We start from the raw sequence: 18918 nt of genomic DNA on the forward strand, positions 1-18918 counted from the left end.
TGCGGACAAGAAAGAACCGAGAGTAAAGACCTCTTCCTCGTTGAGACAGAGGAACGTCTTCTATCGCCCTTTTCCTTAATAGGATGTCTGCCTCCGCCTGGAGCTCGCGCAGTTGGTACTGCGAGCTGACCAGAGGGATCGAAGGAGGCGGGCTGGTGAACCGTAGACTGTATCCATTGCAAACAATATTCAGCACCCACTTGTCCTGAGTAATTTTTCTCCACTCTGCCAGAAAAAATTGAACGCTTCCCCCCACCGGAGCGGGTAACGGACGAAGGGGAAGTAACCGCTCAGGGGCGAGACCCGGCCGGGCCCTTGGTCGCGGTAGAGGACTGCTGAGCCCCTCTACCCCTCTGACGCTTCTGGAAGGGTCTTCTGTATGGCTGCTGTTGTTGCTGCTGCTGATGTTGTCCAGAAGACTGTCCCCTTCCACGACCCTGCGACCCGAACCGCCGTTGGAACTGGCGGTAGGGTTTCTTTTCCTTGGGCTTCTCCAAGCCCACCGCCGTCAGGGTCTCCGCCTCGGTCTTCATCCTGGCCATTTCATCATCCGCGTGTTTCCCGTAGAGGGTATCTCCGGAAAACGGCAGATTCGCCACACGTTGTTGCGCTTCAGGCTTAAGCGACGTCAACCTGAGCCAAGCATGGCGTCTCTGGTTTATACCGTGGCAGTATCCATGCGCGGACAGCAGGGAGATATCTGCCGCGGCACTGATGGCCTGGTTAGCGACTAGCATCCCCTCCTGGACGATCTCCATGAAGTCCTCTCTGCGGTCGCGAGGAACGAGGTCCGCAAACTGCTCCATCGAGTCCCACAGTGAACGGTCATATCGTCCCAACAGAGCCGAGTCACTGGCGGCCTTCATCGTTGTGGAGGACGTCCCACACTCCTTCCGTCCAGCAGAGTCAATCCAGCGGCTCTCCTTATCAGGAGGCACCGTGGATGCAGGGGAGGTGGCATGGAGCTTCCGAGCCGCTGTCACGATCACCGAATCCGGTGTCGGGTCCTTTCTCAAGAAAGCTGGGTCCGACTCTTGAGCTCTGTATTTCTTGATGAGCCTGGAAGGCGCAGACTTTACCACGCCGGTGTTAGGAAGAGCTGTTCAGCAGGCTCAAGGAGCCCTGGCACCAACGGTAGTAGGGGGCGAGGCAGGTGTTTCTTATGTAATGTCTCAAAGATCACAGAAGTTGAAGGCGTAGGAGCTGTAACCTTGATCCCCAACTTCGCCGCCCCACGCAGGAGAACCTCCTGAAACGTGCCAATGTCATCTATTGGGGACACCCTAGTCTCCGGTGAATCAGATAACGTTGGCGAGTAGGAACGGGTCCCCGAGGCAGAACGGGACCGGGACCTATGCCTCCTATGGCGATGCCTGGATCTCGATGAAGACCCGCGTCCACTCCTAGACCTGTCTCGTCTACCCGAGCGAGACCTAGATCTCTTGGGTCTGGGCAGGTCCGTAGGCCTCCCCGGTTCAGACGCCTTAGGCTTCGGAAGAACCTTCGACTTAGGAGTCTTCTTCGGGTGTGTCGGGTACTTGGGCATCTACACCGATCTCGGTGGAACCGGCGGAGGAGGCGTTACCGGAACCGGAGCCTTCGGCGGTAGGGAGGGCAACGAGGGAGGGGCCGGAGCCCTCGGAGACGGGCCCCTGGGTAAAGGAGGCGGAGTAGGCTTCTTCGGGGTGTACACCTCGGAATACGTCGTTCCTGGCGAGCCATCACCATGTCCAGACTGTGGGGAGCCCCCCACAGTCCTGGGCCTGTCCTTACGACCTTCTGACGCCGAAGACCGGTGCCCAGACATCGAACGCGGGCCCTTCGGCGTCGACCGTTTCTCACTCCTCGACGTCGACCGGTGTCCATGCCTCGACGTCGACCCCGACCAGATGGATGAACCTCGAAATCTCAACGACGGGCGATGGCGCCTCGACGGCGACCTCGACCTCTTTGAACGCCTCGACGTCGACCTCTTAGACCGTCTCAACGTCGATCTCTTTAATCGTCTCGACGTCGATTTTTTTGATCGTCTCGACGTCGACTTCTTCGGGGCCGGAGACCTCTTCCGCCTCGACGACGACCCTGACGACGAGGATCCCCTCGACGACGATGACTTCGACGGCGAACGCCGGTGTCGCCTCGACAGCGAGCGCCGACGCCAGGTCCTCCGATGTCGTCCACTCGACGCAGACGACGAGGAAATCGACACCGGCTTCGACGGCGGCCTGTAAACGCCCCTCGACGTCGACAGGCGACGTTTTCTCAACCCAGAGCACTGGGGAGACCGGGTACTGGCCGTGGACCTTCCTCTCGACGTCGTGGTCATAGCAACTGACCCAGACGGAGATCTTGGACGAGAGCTGGACTTCCTGCCCCTGGGTAGCCCCCCAGAGGCCTCAGCATGGGCAGAAGGAGCCCCTCCTGACCCACCTCGAGCCTTCAATCTTCTTTTTAAGTCCCTGAAGTCTGATTTTTCTCCTGTCCTTCAGGGTCCTTACAGAGAAGCCTCTACAGATCACACAATCCTCAGGGATGTGGGAGGAGGGAAGGCAGAGGATACAGACCTCATGGGGGTCTGATTTGGCCTTCTTCCTGGAGCACTCCGGGCATTTGTCAAATAATGCAGGCATTATGGACAACAAAAGAGTGCAGCAACCCAAGAAGAAAGTCACCAAAGTACTTTAAAAGCACAAAAATCAAATTTAGTGAAAAAACACCAACAAAACCCTTGAAAAGGGAGAGCTCAATGCTCCAGGGTCCGGCTTGCAGGAACCGGAAAAAAGAACTGAAACTAAGTTGGACCTGCTATGCATTCTGGGATACTGGGAGAAGGTTCTGGAAGGTTCCTTAAAGGCACAGTATCATATTTAAGCCACATAATGGCAGCCTATGGGGCTTGTCTGTCCAGGTTCTTCTCTCTATCATTCCCGAGGGATTTTGCTGTTAAGCAAGGGAAATCTGTACAGGCTTTGCTGTTTTGTGGATTTTGTGGTGGAATTTCTAGTTGAAGTACTGGACAGTGTAGCCTTTTTTGGCTGCATTATCTGTCTTTAAATTCTCTCTTAAGTGTCTATGCATTTCTGCATTTTTTGACACTGTAAGAGATTATTTTTGATTGCTCCGGGGTCCACGCACATGGGCGGGACTATTCACTAGATTATGACTATACACAGAGATCCCCTACTACAGAACCTCACACTCCTTGTGGGACAGTCTTGCTTTTATCGATCCCATCTTATATAAGGTGAATATGGAGAAGCTTCCTTCAACAGAATTTTATAAGTATGAAGTTACTAGTGAGTTTTCACATTGAGGCGATCACCCTACTACTGGGAGGTGGTCTCCCTTTGGAAAAGGGACATTTAGTAGAATATATAGATTTACAATGCTTTAATGTATCACTAAATATATATAAAAATATTAATTCATAAAGGTTGGTATTTTATCCATGGAATTGGTGGGCAATACAAGTTGAGCCAAGTGAGGGGCTGGACCTACCAAATTTAGAAGTGCATTTCGTGAATGGCAATGGCCTTAACTTGCGTTATTTCTATTAGCTAGTCCCTTCCAAACACCCCTGAATGCCCCATAACCCAACACATTTGAGTAATTTTATGGCAAGGCACGGAGGCCAATATTATGCATATCTAATTGCAAATCACAGCAGCAACAACAAACAATGAGAAAGAACTTAGAATAGAAGACTAAAACGTTCAAAGTCCTTATAATCCAGTATGTGGCAGCCATCTCCTTTGTTGCTGCTCATAGCGGAGATAAATTCACAACTATTTGTGCTTAATTTATCTATATGAAAGTTTTTTTTTAATCTTATGATAGTTCTTTTGGATGGGTTGTGAATGCTTACTGTTTATTATTGAAGGTATTCAATTTTTAAATATCAATTCTTTTTTTGGTAGTCACTTAATTTCTCCAGAATTATTTTGACGTGTATACCTTTGTTTAAACTAGTTTGTGTTTTTACCCCCCTTTTTATTATAAACTGAATTTCTGACATTTGTTAGCTCGGATTTATCGAAGTGAGCGAGACTGTTGCTTCGCACTCGTGCATTACATTGATTAAAATACAAAGTTGGGGCTTCTTGCATAGGGAGAATTTCAGAACATAACTTGGGGACTTTGGTTCACAACAGCAGGAGAGTTTTAATCTGGTCTCTACCGCTCCTTTGACTTTGGTACCCAGAGGAGGTTCCCAATAACCGGAGAATGTCTTGCTTGAGGCGCGCGAGGAATTCAGTTAACTCCAACATTTCAGTGAGTGATTTGTGATGGTATTTGTAGAGCGCAACGGTCGCTCCGGAAGGAGCATCTTGGCGCTGACATTTCCCGGTACAGGATCAAACCAAGTAATAGGGGGAAAAGAAAGTTATATGACAGCTTTGATGTAATCATCCTTAAGGGTGTAGATCCAGGTTTTGAGCAATTTTCTGAAAGGTTTTTCGTGGGTTTCGAATCTCAGGTTTTTGGGCAAGAGGTTCCAGGCTTTAGAGGCCAAGTGGTGTAAGGTTTTGCCACCTTTTGTCTTCAGATTGAACTTGGCAGGGAGGATAAGGTTGTCGTGGGAGGAATATAGAGATCTGGACGGGTTGTAATGGGGGAAACGTTTGGTAAGGTAACGTGGGCCGGAGCTATTGAAAGCCCGGAAGGAGACAAGCAGCATTTTGAAAAATATTCTCTTATGGAGGGGAAGCCAGTGCAGAGATTTTAAGGCGGCTGAGATGGACGATTTTCTGGGCAGCTTCAAAACGAGTCGGGCTGCGGTATGGAGGACACTTTGGAGTTTGCTAAGTGTGGCCTTTTTGGCTCCTGCAAGGAGACCATTACAATAATCCAAGCGTGAGATTATTAGGGCTACCGTTACCGTTTTTCTGGAGTCAAGCGGTAGGAAGTCGAAGAATTTTTTCAAGGACTTGATACCGAAACATTGGCCCGCTACGGTCCCGACGTGGTGGTCAAAGGATAGATCAGTGTCAAACAGGACGCCGAGGTTCTTTGCAGTGGTTACGGTCTTGGGAGGGGCAACTGAGTTTTCTGGCCACCAGAGGGCTGGGCAGAAGGTGGTCTTTTTTCCCATGGGTAGGATCTCCGTTTTGCTGGAGTTGCATTTGAGGTGGTTTAAGTCCATCCATTGGAAGACAGCTGTCAAGCAGTTTGTGGTTCAGCTCTGCATTCGTGGAGTTCTTCTCCAAGGGTACGATGAGTTGGGTGTCATCGGCATACAATGTTACAGGTATGCCGAAGGACTCAATGAGGGATATGAGAGGGATGAGGTAGACATTGAAGAGGGGAGGGCTTAAGATGGAACCCTGGGGGACCCCCAAGGAGACTCTTCTCGTTGGAGTGGAAAGGACCGAGAGCGATGGTTTGGGATCTGTCGGTTAAAAAGGATTTTATCCAGGCTAGGGCCACATCGGAAATCCCTATGTCTACCAATCTGCTGAGCAGGATGGTGTGAGAGATGGTGTCGAACGCCGCAGTAAGGTCTAGAAGGATGAGGACGACGTTCATTTTCTGGTCTTGGAGCATTTTTAATCGAGTCAGTGAGCTCGATCAATGCCGTTTCGGTGGAGTGATTGGGGCGAAAACCAGATTGTTGCGGATGTAGTATATTGTGAGCTTCAAGATATTGTTTGAGCTCCCTGTATACCATATGTTCTGTAATTTTCCCTAAGGCTGGTAGAAGTGAGATTGGCCGAAGGTTGGTGAGATCTGACGGGGGTTTGTTAGCTTTCTTCGTTAGGGGCTTAACTATTCCCTGTTTCCATATGCGAAAGACAGCCCGTGCCCAGAGAGGAATTGACAATTTTATTTATTATTGGGTTTACCACATCAATGAGTTGGTGCAAAATTTTTGGGGGACAGGGGTCGGAGGGCGACCCGGATTTGCATGCCAAGATAACCTCTCTGGTTTGGGCTAGGGTAACCGGCGAGAATTTTTTTAGAGTAAACTCAGGGGGTGCTTTTGGAGGGTGACCCCGTGAGAATTGGCTAACTTGGGTGGGTGAAAAATCATTTTGAATAGCGTCAATTTTTTCCACAAAGTAATCAGCTATTTTGTTGCATAGCTCTTGGGATGGGGGTATTTCAGTCTGTAGGGCTTTAGGCTGGGTGAACGATTTCTCTATGGAAGAGTGTTTTTTGTTTTTGGTTGGAATCATTGATGGCTTTGATGTAGAAAGATTTTTTTGCTGATTTTATGTTGGAATGGTAATCTTTCCTTAGTTGAATGTATGATAGTCGGTCAGCGTGATCATACGTTCTGCGCCACTTACGTTCGGCCTTTCTACAAGAGAGACGTGACGTGGCTACATCAGGTGTAAACCAGGGGGCATTAGATTTGGGTTTTTTTTTTGATCTTCGGGAGCGGTTGGGGGGGCCCGTGCACTGATTTCTTGAGTGATCCATCTGTGGAAGAGATTAGCATCGAATTCGACGTCTCCGGTGAAAATGGGGACATGAGATTGAGGGATAGGGTCGAGTTCGAAAGCTTCTTGCATTTTTTTCCAGTTTACCGAATTGTCAGGATGAGAGTTGGATTTGCTGGACGTAGGTGGGCGGGAAGTTTGAATATGGAAAGGGATCAGGCAGTGATCCGTCCAAAGTAAAGAAAAGTCCACATTTGTAAAGCGCACAATCACCCGTAAGGGTCTCTAGGCACTGGGGGCCGTCGGGAAGATTAAGCGAGCTATTGCCCAGAGTCACATGGTGCTGGGCTAACCTGCTGCTGGCGCCGGGGATCGAACCATGGTCCCCAGATTCCAGCGTCGTCGCCCTGGCCGCGGCGCCACACCTCTCCCGTTCGAGGGACGGGGGGTAGGGTTGTGAGGGAGGGAAGGTTGGAACACACACCGTCGAGTGTATGTCCAAGAGCGTGGGTGGGCAAAGACATTTTGCTGAAGGTTAAAAATATCTAGAGTCTGTAGGAAGTTAATGGCCTGTTGATCGGAATTGGATTCAAGGTGAAGGTTAAAATCTCCAAGCAGCGTGAAATGGGGGTATCTAAGCAGAAGATGACCCAAAGTATCGGTAAGTGTATCTAGAAATCTGGAGGGATTGCCGGGTGGGCGGTAGATAAGTCCACCTGAGAAGGACGAGGAATCGTTAAGTTTGATTGAAAAACCGAGCCCTTCAGTGTCTTTAAGGGGGTCTAGGTTGAAGGTAGGACAGGTAAAACTGTTTTTCAGTATTAATGCTACTCCTCCGCCTCTCCCTTTAGGTCTGTCCAGTCTAAAGATGGAGATGCCTTGGGGGAGGGCAATAGCTAAATCCGGATTGCTATTATCTGTAAGCCAAGTTTCCGTTATCAGGAGGCAGTCGAGGTCCGAGTCGAGGATAAGGTCTCTTATGTCTTGGCTATGTTTGCACATAGAGCGTGCGTTTATCAGTCCACCTTTGAAGTGCGGCAAGTTATCCCTGTGGAGGGGAGTGGAGGAGGGTGAAAGGACTGGGGTAACAATGGGAGACCATTGGCAGATATTACAGTGGAATGGGCCCGTGAGGTCCGCCAGATTAAATTGGCAGGAGCAGCAGTTCTTACCGCGTAGTCGATGGAGGTCGTTGGAAGGATAACTGATACGCGTGGACATTTGGGCAGGGTTTCCAGCGCTAGTCGCGGTCTTGGCGCGGACGGGCGCAGACGGGCTTGCCTTAGGCGCTCCCGCTGCGCTCGTCCGCTGCGCTTCCTGTGCATGCATATTTTTAACTGAGAGGGGTGTGTGGCCTAAAGGGGCGTGGTCAGCGCGCACGCCTGGGCTGATGGCGGCCGCTGGAGGATGCAAAGCGCGACAGCGTTCAGGTCGGCTGTGCGCTGAAAGGATTTTAGCAGTGGCGCTTTGTCTCAGGACAGCAAAGTAAGTGACACCACACAAAAGTTAGAAAAGTTAAAAAGCCGTCTTTTTTAGAACAATTAGAGTCAAGTGAGCACTCGTACCACCAGCTCCCGGCTTTTCGCCTCAGGACTGGGAAAGGAAATCTGAACTGGCGCTAGTAATCAGCGTTTATGTAGGCGGGTCGGGGGCGTGGCCTAAAGGGGGCGTGGTCAGCACACACGCCTGGGCTGATGGCGGCCGCTGGAGGATGCAAAGCGTGACAACGTTCAGGTCGGCTGTGCGCTGAAAGGATTTTAGCAGTGGCGCTTTGTCTCAGGGCAGCAAAGTAAGTGACACCACACAAAAGTTAGAAAAGCCGTCTTTTTTAGAACAATTAGAGTCAAGTGAGCACTCGTACCACCAGCTCCCGGCTTTTCACCTCAGGACTGGGAAAGGAAATCTCACGCTGAACATTTATTAAGCGGACGCATGTAGCGTACTTTACCATGCCTCGTAGCTTTTGACAATTTTAATTTGGAGTCTATTTTAATATATGAATATTAAGGCAAATTACTCACATTTTGTTGCTCGAGTCACTAATGGAAGTTTGTTGTTTTTAGGCCACCTTAGTTGCATCACATGACAGTGGCGATTTTACATTGGTGAAAAGACATTTTACAATGTTTAGGTGGCCATCTTTTAAACAAGAAAAAGAGGCAGAAGTGCGTTATTTTCGAGTCAGACAGAGAAGGCCATGAGTGCAACAGACAATTGGAGTTCTTCTCAATCCTGTTTTAGGAAGGTGATTTTTTCGTCTTGCTTAGGTCTTTAGAGGGGATACCGTTTGGTGATCTATTCATTTTAAGAGACTACTAGAATCTCCTGCATTATCCACCTGTTTTGAACAAAGAGGACTCTAGATTCACGCTACTGACCATACTAGTGACCCACATTCAACAGGACGGAGCAGCAGCACCTCCGGTGTATACATATACAATTTCATCTGGAGATCAAGTTAAGAGCGCACGCATTGTCGTGTATTGAGCTTCATCACGAGTATTCACCGCACTGTGCTAAACAGTTTGCCAGCCCTTCCCTCACACTGGGCACCAGGCTGGGTCCCATGCGAGTATCTTTTCCTGCTTTCTCACTCGCTTGTGGCACACATCCCCCACCTTGTCGAGCAGACAACCCCTCAGATGTCCTTACATTTCTAGGTCCTGAAGAGACCCTACACTGCACAAAAGGGTCGAAACAGTCAACAAAAGCGAACCATTAAACCAGCACTTATCACTGTATATAACACGGTGTACATTCTGTATACTTGTAAATGGTCGACTTTATAAATTGGAAACCATGCACATGTCATAAATATGTCCACTATTTAGGCTCCATTTTTTATTGGAGACACCGCACACTATTGTTCCATTACTTCCTGTACATATTTTGACTAACGTTTTCAAAAACAATAAAAATTGATTGTGAAAAATAAAAACCAGGGCGTTTGTGGTCTCTCTTCCTTTTGACATCACCCTAAACCTTTTCATAGCGATTGTGCATAACTATCAGTACATAATTTTGATATTATTCCACAGCTTGCTTTTGCAATTAAACAGACTACCCTGTTTCCTAGCGAGTAGCGTCTCCATTGCCCTTAGTTCTTGTTTTCTCTTCAAGGCACATTTGGATTTCCTGCAACGCTTATCACCCGCGCAGTGCATTCAGCAAATCCTGATAACTTTAACTCATGTACAGTGCCTACCCAATTATAAGGCATTCTGCATGGCTCAATATGGTGCCTTGCTTGCACGAAGTGGCAAAGCAGCACAATGTGCACCAGAGGACTCAATAGATGCCTTTGGCTCTTAGAGCACCATATCGAGCTTCACAATTCAGTAATGTTTTTCATCTGTCACAACACCAAGGATATACTCTGCAAGATTTTCAAGTTGTTATAAAACTGAGTTGAAAGCATGACTTTAAAACCCCAAAGGTATTAGAGTAAAAAAACATTTAAATTAACAAAGGCAACAAAATCTTTATTCCAAAATATCCAAGGTCACAGTCCTGTATAGTTACTAGGTTTGATTTTATGCACATTGTTTCACATCCATTTCCAAATATTTAGTCCTCTGATTCAGATTCCTCCTCATCTTGGCTAATCTGGAAGTAGCGCAGTTCATACGTTTCTTTGTCAGATGCAACCACTCGAAGCCAGTCACGGAGATTGTTCTTCTTAAGGTATTTCTTAGTAAGATATTTCAGGTACCTTTAAAAAATATGCAAATTGTTAGCTGCCTTTCAGGGTAATGTCATTTTTCAAAACAGCCTGAACTTAAAGACTAATCAAATTCCTTAATACAATTTGAAAAACAAATACTAACATGAACTGTTCAGGTTACGGCGTTTATATCAATCCACATAATGCAATAAACATTTCTGTAAAAAAACAAACCTGAACATCTGAAAACCAACAATTTTAACTTTGTTAGAAGGCATTCAGACCAGTACAGTATCAGCAAAAGGAAACATGACCTGAAGCTCCAGGCATAGAATGGTACTTGAGCAGGACAGCTACACGTACGGAGAGAGCAAGAAAATCCTCGCTCATGGTGTGCTGAAGTAAAAAGAAAACACTAGTTCTCTTAATGTGAGCAATGAAACACTACCATTCAATGGGACGGTAAAGAGATGAGCACCAGAGGGACCAAAAAAAATAATTCACAGAATCCGAAGCAAGCAAATGACTGTCAGAAAAAGTAACTATGGTAATCAATTGGCTAGCCACAAGGACACAAGCAATTGATGTGGGAGACTTACCCAAACAAGTCAATGTCGAGTGCTGACTCTGTAGCCAGTCATAATTGGGCACTTTAAGCTGGACTTTTCCTAATGGAGCAGGGTCAAACGGATTTGCATATAGCTGGGGCCAAACAGGTGGCATGGTAGGCAAAACAACAAGTTTGAACGATACCCCGAGCGGTTTTGAGTGGTTAGATTACGATCATCCCATCACTGTGTGTTTAATAAAAATGGATAAACCAATAGATGCCCTGCTGACCTTTCCAATTGTCAAACTGCCATCAGTAAGGTTATAAACCTGCAGTTGCACTATTGTAGTTATCCTAAAATGCAAGTTTAAAAGCTGCCTGGCCTTATAGTTTGACAAACATGCCTATCAACCATACAGAATATAACTTAATTGTATGTGTGAATCCACCTACCACGACAAGGACAACAAAGAAACTGCTTTTAATAAAAACTGACTAAATACATGAGTATAGGCCAACAATGATAAATAGTGGATGGAGACACCTAGCTATCTTGCTTCCAGAAGCCCCAACTGTTTGCTTTGAATTCACTAAGGCCCACCTTTATTAATGTAATGCATTTTTAACCGAGCAACTTGGTTACTATGACTTTTGGGGACGATGTAGGGTATTGTCCGCTGGTGCTCATCCTTTGTGCATCACTCTACTTAGGAAATATTGGTGTGCCACTGAAAACAAGTCTGATGTACGAAGACTGGCATAAAACAATAAAACTGGGTTCTGCTTCAGCTGCGGCCTTAAGCTCAGTACAGATTAGTCTTCTAGTTTCCACTACAAAAGGTGGAATCAAGCTGTGGGGTTCAGTATAGAAAGATAATTTTAATGATTCAAGTGTGGCCACAATCAAACTTTAAACTGGCTAGCATTGAAAGTGAACAGGTAAAGCAAACATTTCGCTTAAACAAGTTATTCAAATGTTTATGGATGTTGGAGCTTTAAGAATGCTACCAGAGACCAGATAGGTTAACTGAAGATTTGACCAGTCAACATGAGTCATCTCCTTTACACTATTCCAGCAGATATTATACACAGAGGGGTAAATGCAGTGAAACCTAACCACATAAACCGGTGTGGATTCCTTTCAATAATTTGTGGAAACAGATCTCAAAGTTGTGGATTAAACGTTCTGCTTTCCTGCAATCATTACCTATGGGAAACACTTCTAATTCTTGGTGTGGAGCATTGCTTACTTAATTGGCTAAGTCTTTGAGTATTGGCTGTCCCAGTGTCTTTTGGAGACGCTGTAGAGCATTAGCAGAACGCAATAGTGGCTGACATGTACAAGTGTCACCACAGCCACACCTTCAAATTTGATATGGGTGTCATTTCCTACTCCCCAACACAAGATGGTTAGGAATAAAAAAAATAACAAAGTTGCGTTTTTTTTTAAAGCGGGCTGCCAATAACCCTGACCCCCCCATGCCATCCCCCTCCCCCAAACACACACCCCCAAAATAGACTTAAAATTAGACCACATCAATTCAGTGGGCAACGGAGAAGTTCGTCAGGGGAGAGGACAGAGGTTAGAGTAAAAATAAAGGCAAATGGGGCAAAGAGGAGAAAACCGGACACAAGAAATGGAGCAACACAAGGTGTGGGAGAAGCACACAAGCAAGAGAAAATCAGGGGTGAGGAGAGCACACGAGGGAGCGTGCAACAGTGGAAGGATAGACGCAGCAAATCAGATGGTAATAATGCAATGCTCCAGGGAAGGGACAAACAAGATGACAAGCTGAGACGAGGAAATAAGCAAGAGTTAAAGACGAAAAAATGGTAGGCATGCGGCGTGATTTAAGCTACTGTTAAAATCTTGAAGTCCTTTTTGCAACCAGGCAGCTTGCGCAGTCTGGTCGGTTTGACATAAGGATGAATGGAGGCTCCTTGATTTTTTATAATTCACCAGTTTGGTAATGAGGCGTTTTGAACTAGCACTGTTGCGAAATGAAAACCGCAATGGAAAATTGGCTCATCCATTGCAACCAAGGTAGATTCAGCATTTAGCTATAGTGACTGAATTGCTCTCCTTACATTTGGTAAAGCGGCCAGCCCACTTGCAGGTAAGGTGATCTGGTTTGATAACCTGGATCAACAAAAAAAATCTGAGAAACGCTTTGTTTTGGGTGACTGCGGGTTTTCTGTAACAACTACTTTCTAACAATGTGTTGCAGGTTCTGATCAAGGACGTTTGTTAACCAAAAAAAGTGAATGGTCTAATGAAGGACTGTTACACCCACTTTTTACCTGATCAGTTCTCCACACGAGTCCTAAAGTGTTTAATCTTTCCCCTGTAAGGCTGGTACCCAGCATATTGGAACCCTTTCTTCACATCTACCATCTAGCCATCTTGAATTATCTATGGTGCGCATTAAAAGTCAGTGAAGCAAACTAACAATTGCATACACAAGTTTAATTTAAATGATCAAAACACCAAAGTTTTCCTTCTGAAGACAAACGTTAAGTTGGCAACTAGATTGCAACCAACAAGTTGTCATAAAAATCATGTGGGCCCTACACTGAACTAAAATTTCAGGACCTTATCTTGGATGCCAGGATACATCTTGTTTAACAGGAAATATTGAGGCCTAGCAATTTACTATCACAAGTCATACAATGGGAAAAATGGGACTCTAAGCTTTGTACGTTTTAGGCTTTCAGTGTGTCCTTTCCCTCATTTGAACTACTTTGAGAGCAGAGGTTTAAATGCATGTTTAGGGGTCATTCTTGTGACAATTCAGGCACCAAGGGTGAAGCTGATCCCCCACATTTGCAGTCACTTGCCTGATTAGGACTGGAGATTTCTATGAACAAAATGTGTGGAAGAGCCACTACTTGTGTTTGCTGCCAGGATTTTACAAACTGATCAGTGATGTCGAAGAAATCGAAACGGTCTTTAGCTGTGCTCAATTATTTGGGGCATATTTAATCTCAAGATTGAAGAGCATCCAAAACCTTACTGGTAAGTCACACCTTACAGTTTGTATAATGACCTAACCTTCTTGGAAACTTAACTACCCCCAAAACATGCATTGGTAAAGACACTTATTTAAATGTGTATTTTGACCATTGGCCAAAAATAGCATAAAAATTATGGTTTGTGGAAAACAGAAAAATTCACTGTTTGACTCGGAGAGAGAATTCTTATATGAAAGACATTTAGGTTTTACAGATATATGGATTGCAGAATTATCTTATATGTTTTAATGACAAGTAGTGTGAATACTATTAAAATTTAAAAAGCATACTACACTATTCTGCACGTAGACAAATGGGGCGATATAAAGCAATCACTGAGTGTTTGCTTTAAGTTAATCAGCAAAAAATGGCAATAGTACAGGTTATCACATAACGAGAGCTGCTAGACAAAAAACGTATGCCAGCCCTTCAACCTGCAGAGGGATGTTTTACAGCAACAGCCTCCTCTACCCACTGGAGGTGACAGATACGTACCTTTATGCAAACTCAACTTGTTCCGTAGACTGCAACACTAAACTGAGGAGCATCTAAGCTCTCTAGTTACTAATTCACAATGTTAGGTGGAGGGCAAGGTGAGTCTTTTGCCTGGTAATTTAATGTATTGGAAATTATACCACTGAAGTAGGCACATTAAGCATGTGCGAAAGCACTGCAAGTTTGGTCAACACTTTCGCCAAAGCATGGGAGTGCAAAAGGCATATGCCAACTCGGACTGAAATACCATGGTGACCTGCTAGACTTAAGGCTTGCCTGAAACAGCAGGTATATATTGTACTGTCCTGAGTAAGGTGCTAAATCCTCTGGTAACTGCCGGGAAAGGACCACCTCTACTTATCACACTGAGCAGGGACAGGTAAAAATACACTCCATAACTAGCAGGTCGCTAGTTTATCTTTACAGATTTATATTAAAGTTTATAGAAATGAATATAAACTTGCCTGAATAAGATTTGCCAGGTTATTAGTCTGAACCAAGAATAAAATGAATCAGAAAGCCACATTTTGAAAATAAACTAAAGAAACAGGCAGCAGTTTTCAATTACAGCTGTACCTTTAATCTGAAGCATCTTTTGGGGTGAAAGGATATAAAACTGGTCAAGCATTTGCTATTGAATATCCATTGTACCGCAGATAAGGGTGCATGATCTGTGTGCTTCGATACAGAAAATGTCTCATGAGAGAGGGTGCTCGGCTTAGGAACAGTTTATTATTTAAGAGATGAAGATAATGAGAATTGTCAGCAAAGGGCTTTTGATAAGGAGAGACTCGTTGGAGGGTAATTGTTACTCTGGCATTACGGAGTAGACAGGCCAAGTCATTCTAATGAAATCTCTTCCTTTAGCCATTGCTTAATAAATCAATGCAAAAACAGTTGATGGGCAGAATGCAGAACAAGGTCATACATTCACCCCAGTACAGACATCTGGGCCTAAATCCATCTTTTTTTGCTCAACATACCTTTCCAGTTTGAACCCAACCATATGCAAATCAGTCTTGACCCTGTGCCTCATGGGAACAGTCTAGCCCGAACTGCCAGGCCAGGTCCTACCTGGACCGGAAACAAGCATCCTAGGATCGGTTTCACCCCTCTTCAGCCAGGATAGCTTGATTCCAGTCACATGGAGGGCGCGGAACCAACATCTGGGCATTCCAAGTCAACTTTTCTGCCCCTCTGCTCAAAATACACCCCAGCAGGATGCCACTCCCTTCACTTAGTGTTTCGATGCGGTATTGAGTGGAGTAAGGTGTATTTAAGTATCCAGTATGACATGGTCCCTCCATCCTCTCCTACACCCCACCTACTATGGCTCCTATTTATTCTTTCCTATTGCAGTGCACCAATGCTACCCTAGGCAACCACGTGCTATACATGCAACCAACATAGAGGTATTCCCTTTGCCACTCTCCCATACAGTGACCTTGCCCATCGTCCCCCATTCTGTACTCCATTAAGCAGTTTGAAACTAACCAGGGTCAGCAAAAATACTAAGTAAGCAACAAACTTAACGTTTTAAAATAACCCTATTAGCAGATTTATATTTATTCCACAGCAATGCAAAATCACGGGTAAAAACTTAACATATCAAAGCAAAAATAGAAGATAAAATATCTGGGATAGAAGTCACCTTTTCGAGAACTGTTTTTCTGAGATCACTGTGATCTTGTTCTTCAATCGTTCAATATGAACAATATTTCCAAGGTTTCCAGTTTTTCCATTAACCTTCACTCTCTCCTTCAGGAATTGCTCCTATTAATAGAAAACAAAAATAGGACACTAGGGAATGGTGCCCTAGGCTCATACTAGGGAAGTTAACCCTAGCAAAAAAAATTGTTAAACAATATCTATGCAAGCCAGTTTATAATTGACAAACAATACGAGGCAAAAACAGAACAAACAAATCTGATCGTATAACAAGCTTAAACATTGGAACATTAAATTATATATTAAAATAAATGGCGATTTGACTAAACAACAATTTTGCTAAGTGCAGTGTTACTAGTTCTGCAGTTCATCTTTCGTAATAAATATGCTTACAAAGTTGGTAGAGTCGAATATTCCATCTTCAACTGGATGAGTAAGATCAAGGATGAACTTCCAGCTTGCTTTCTTTGATTTTCTATCTTTCTATTAAAGGAATAATGAAAACAACGATTTTCAGATAAAGAAAGGACGAGCATTGATGCAGAATCAATTCCAACTAGAAGACCGCATTTATATGGTCAAAAACAAATACTTTACAAAAATGGCATGGGTGGACTTACAATGAATCTAAACATTAACGCAGCATCAAGTTAGCACCACATTTTGTCAGTGTCCCATTACTTTTCTACTCCAGACAGTGAAAGGGATATGAAATGCTAGATAATTCATATCAGAACAGCCAATGTTACAGTATGAGTGGCACCTCGGACCTTGCGTACCGGCCAGGTTTAGACCAATTTCAAACAGAAAATTGTTGTGCTAGAGGATTGGCATAAAAAGGATGCATGTAGTACATTACTAAATCGTGGTCTGTTGAGTAGGGCTAATGTTTTAGCCTCTTTGTTGAAGATGCCTCAGAAGATACTTGTCTGACCCACACACGACCTCTAATCTTGGCAGTTGGGAATTTGCAGAATGTACTCCAAAAGGTAACCCTTAATTCAGAGAGCTAAAGCAACAATTTGAAGCGTATACCTCAACTTCCCACAGCTTTCAAAACAATCATGTCCACTCTGCAGTAAAGGCACAGCAGTCTACCAATGTACAATCAACCTAGATAATCTAGGACCTACTTGTTATCTAACCATGTACAACCGTCTAAACACCTCCAGACTGTATTCACCCTACACAAAAGTTAATTCGCAAAATTAGTCTGTACTTTGCAACCATCTATGTCCTATAGGTCTTAGCTGAAATACTAATTTATGGCAAGGCCCGGAGGCCAATATGCAGTAATCATTTATTGCTCCTCACCCACCAGCAAAATGAAGGACTTAGAATTAGAGCACTAACAAAAGTCTAAAACCTGCATAACACTGGCAGCCCTTTGCGTTTATCATACCCAACATTTCATCTTTATATAACACTCCAAGCAAAAGCCCTATTCAATCGTCCTTTCCTACCAACGTCAGACAGTAAAAATAACAACAACACTACACGTTAAATGTGGGAGCCTTCTGGGTGTAATACAGGAGGAACACCAGCAAGGCAGAGGCAGCCATTGTTGCAGTGCATTTTATCACTTATAGTCCTCCAAACTCAATTGTAAAAGACTAATACGGTGGAGTGTGCAATTAGTAGTCTTGTATTGTTGTGATCCTATGTGGGAAGAGTTTTGGCGTTGTGCTTCAGTAACCAGAGTGGTGCTTTTTATCCAATCCTAAAGCGCAAGCATGAGAAAGGGCAGGTGAGAAAGGACAGGTAATAAATGGAGAAACACTTCACTGTATTAGCGGACAGTTTTAATTTACTCTGCAGTTCTTGTGTCGGCTTTTTAAGGTTTATGCTGTGCTCTTTAAGTACCACTTCAACTGCTACAGTCGTAATAATCAAGTAAAGTTTTAAAAGGCGGACTTACACAGGTACATATGCGGATGGCCCGTAGCCCAGTACAGGAATGGGAAAGCATGGGTTGAATACATATGCACCAACCTCGCCAGAAGGGAGGCAGGGTATTTTAAGAGTACACCGAAAAGGGATGGTCAGTGAAGCCCAGGTAAATCGAATAGCAGGTTATTCAGGCAGCCCAAGAGCAGTCCCTAACAATGTATAAAAAAAATTATAAGGTGTGAAATCAGAGTTTAAATTAAACTTAAAAATCGATAATTGAAAATCACATTTCTTACGTAGTATTCCTAGTGTATCTTACAGTGTGTGGCCCTTTTATAAAACTCCGTTTCGGAGACGTGTTTAGAAAGCAACAACACTACCACAAGAAATTACGAGGGAAATATGGAAATTTGAGTGCAGGATAAATAAGCTTGTCGAAGAACATGGAATAGTAAACAAACGGTAAACATTAAAGGAAGGCTTATAGTATGCTGCGGGATAATGAAAAAGGCAAAGTGTGATTAATGCCATTCATGCCAAGAATTCAAGTGGGTTTTTTTTTTTTAGAGGAGGGGGTCAGGAGACTGAAGTTCCATTTGAATTCTACAAAAAAATGTTTTAAAAGAGGCTATTTTGAGAATGAGACCATCTAAAAAATAACCCAATTTTTGGCTGCATAAAATCGGTAGGCTCCCCTCCCGCTTATATCGGGTCTATTGGCATGTAAGGGAATTGACGAGTGAAGACCGCCGGTGCAGGCTGGATATGAGTCTTACGAAACATTTTCGCTGGCAACTTAACCTATATTTTAGTAACATTGAAAGCTTGAGTGAGACACACGTGGACAACTAACACATAGAGCTGTCAAAATCCAGCAAATTAAGAGAACCGGTTAGTACCATACTCAATTTAAAACCACGCCGCACTCACCGGCGCCATCTTTCAGATTTGCTAGGGGACAAAAAGGAAGTGACAGCGGCGTACCGAAGTTTTTATATACGTCGTGGCGTCATCACGTACAAGAAACAGAAAAAGGTATGGAAGAAAGTTCACTGGCTGATTCTAGTGTGTTAGCTAGGTCGTAAAAATTTAAGAATTACACCAGAGGAGGCCATCTTTGAAAGAAGATAAGTATTCCTAGTCAATGGGACGTCCAAAGATTAATTAACTTCTTCCATGAACGACTTTCAAACGTCATAATTTACAGTGTTTTCAAAAGCACACAAGCGATAATTAAAAAAAATATTCAAACATCT

General features: G+C 44.5%; 1 protein-coding gene across 1 annotated transcript; it reads right to left on the reverse strand.

Annotated features, from left to right (window-relative positions):
- Positions 1-9844: 9844 nt before the first annotated feature.
- RPL22L1 (ribosomal protein L22 like 1) lies at positions 9845-18638 on the reverse strand. Its single transcript, XM_078668104.1, has 4 exons — positions 18593-18638; positions 16166-16255; positions 15756-15877; positions 9845-10095 (listed from the first exon to the last, which is right to left on the reverse strand). The coding sequence occupies exons 1-4, from the start codon at positions 18599-18601 to the stop codon at positions 9951-9953; spliced, it is 366 nt and encodes a 121-aa protein (XP_078524230.1). The 5' UTR covers positions 18602-18638; the 3' UTR covers positions 9845-9950.
- Positions 18639-18918: the final 280 nt, after the last annotated feature.

The sequence above is a fragment of the Lissotriton helveticus genome, chromosome 11 (assembly GCF_964261635.1).
Source record: "Lissotriton helveticus chromosome 11, aLisHel1.1, whole genome shotgun sequence".
NCBI lineage: Eukaryota > Metazoa > Chordata > Amphibia > Caudata > Salamandridae > Lissotriton > Lissotriton helveticus.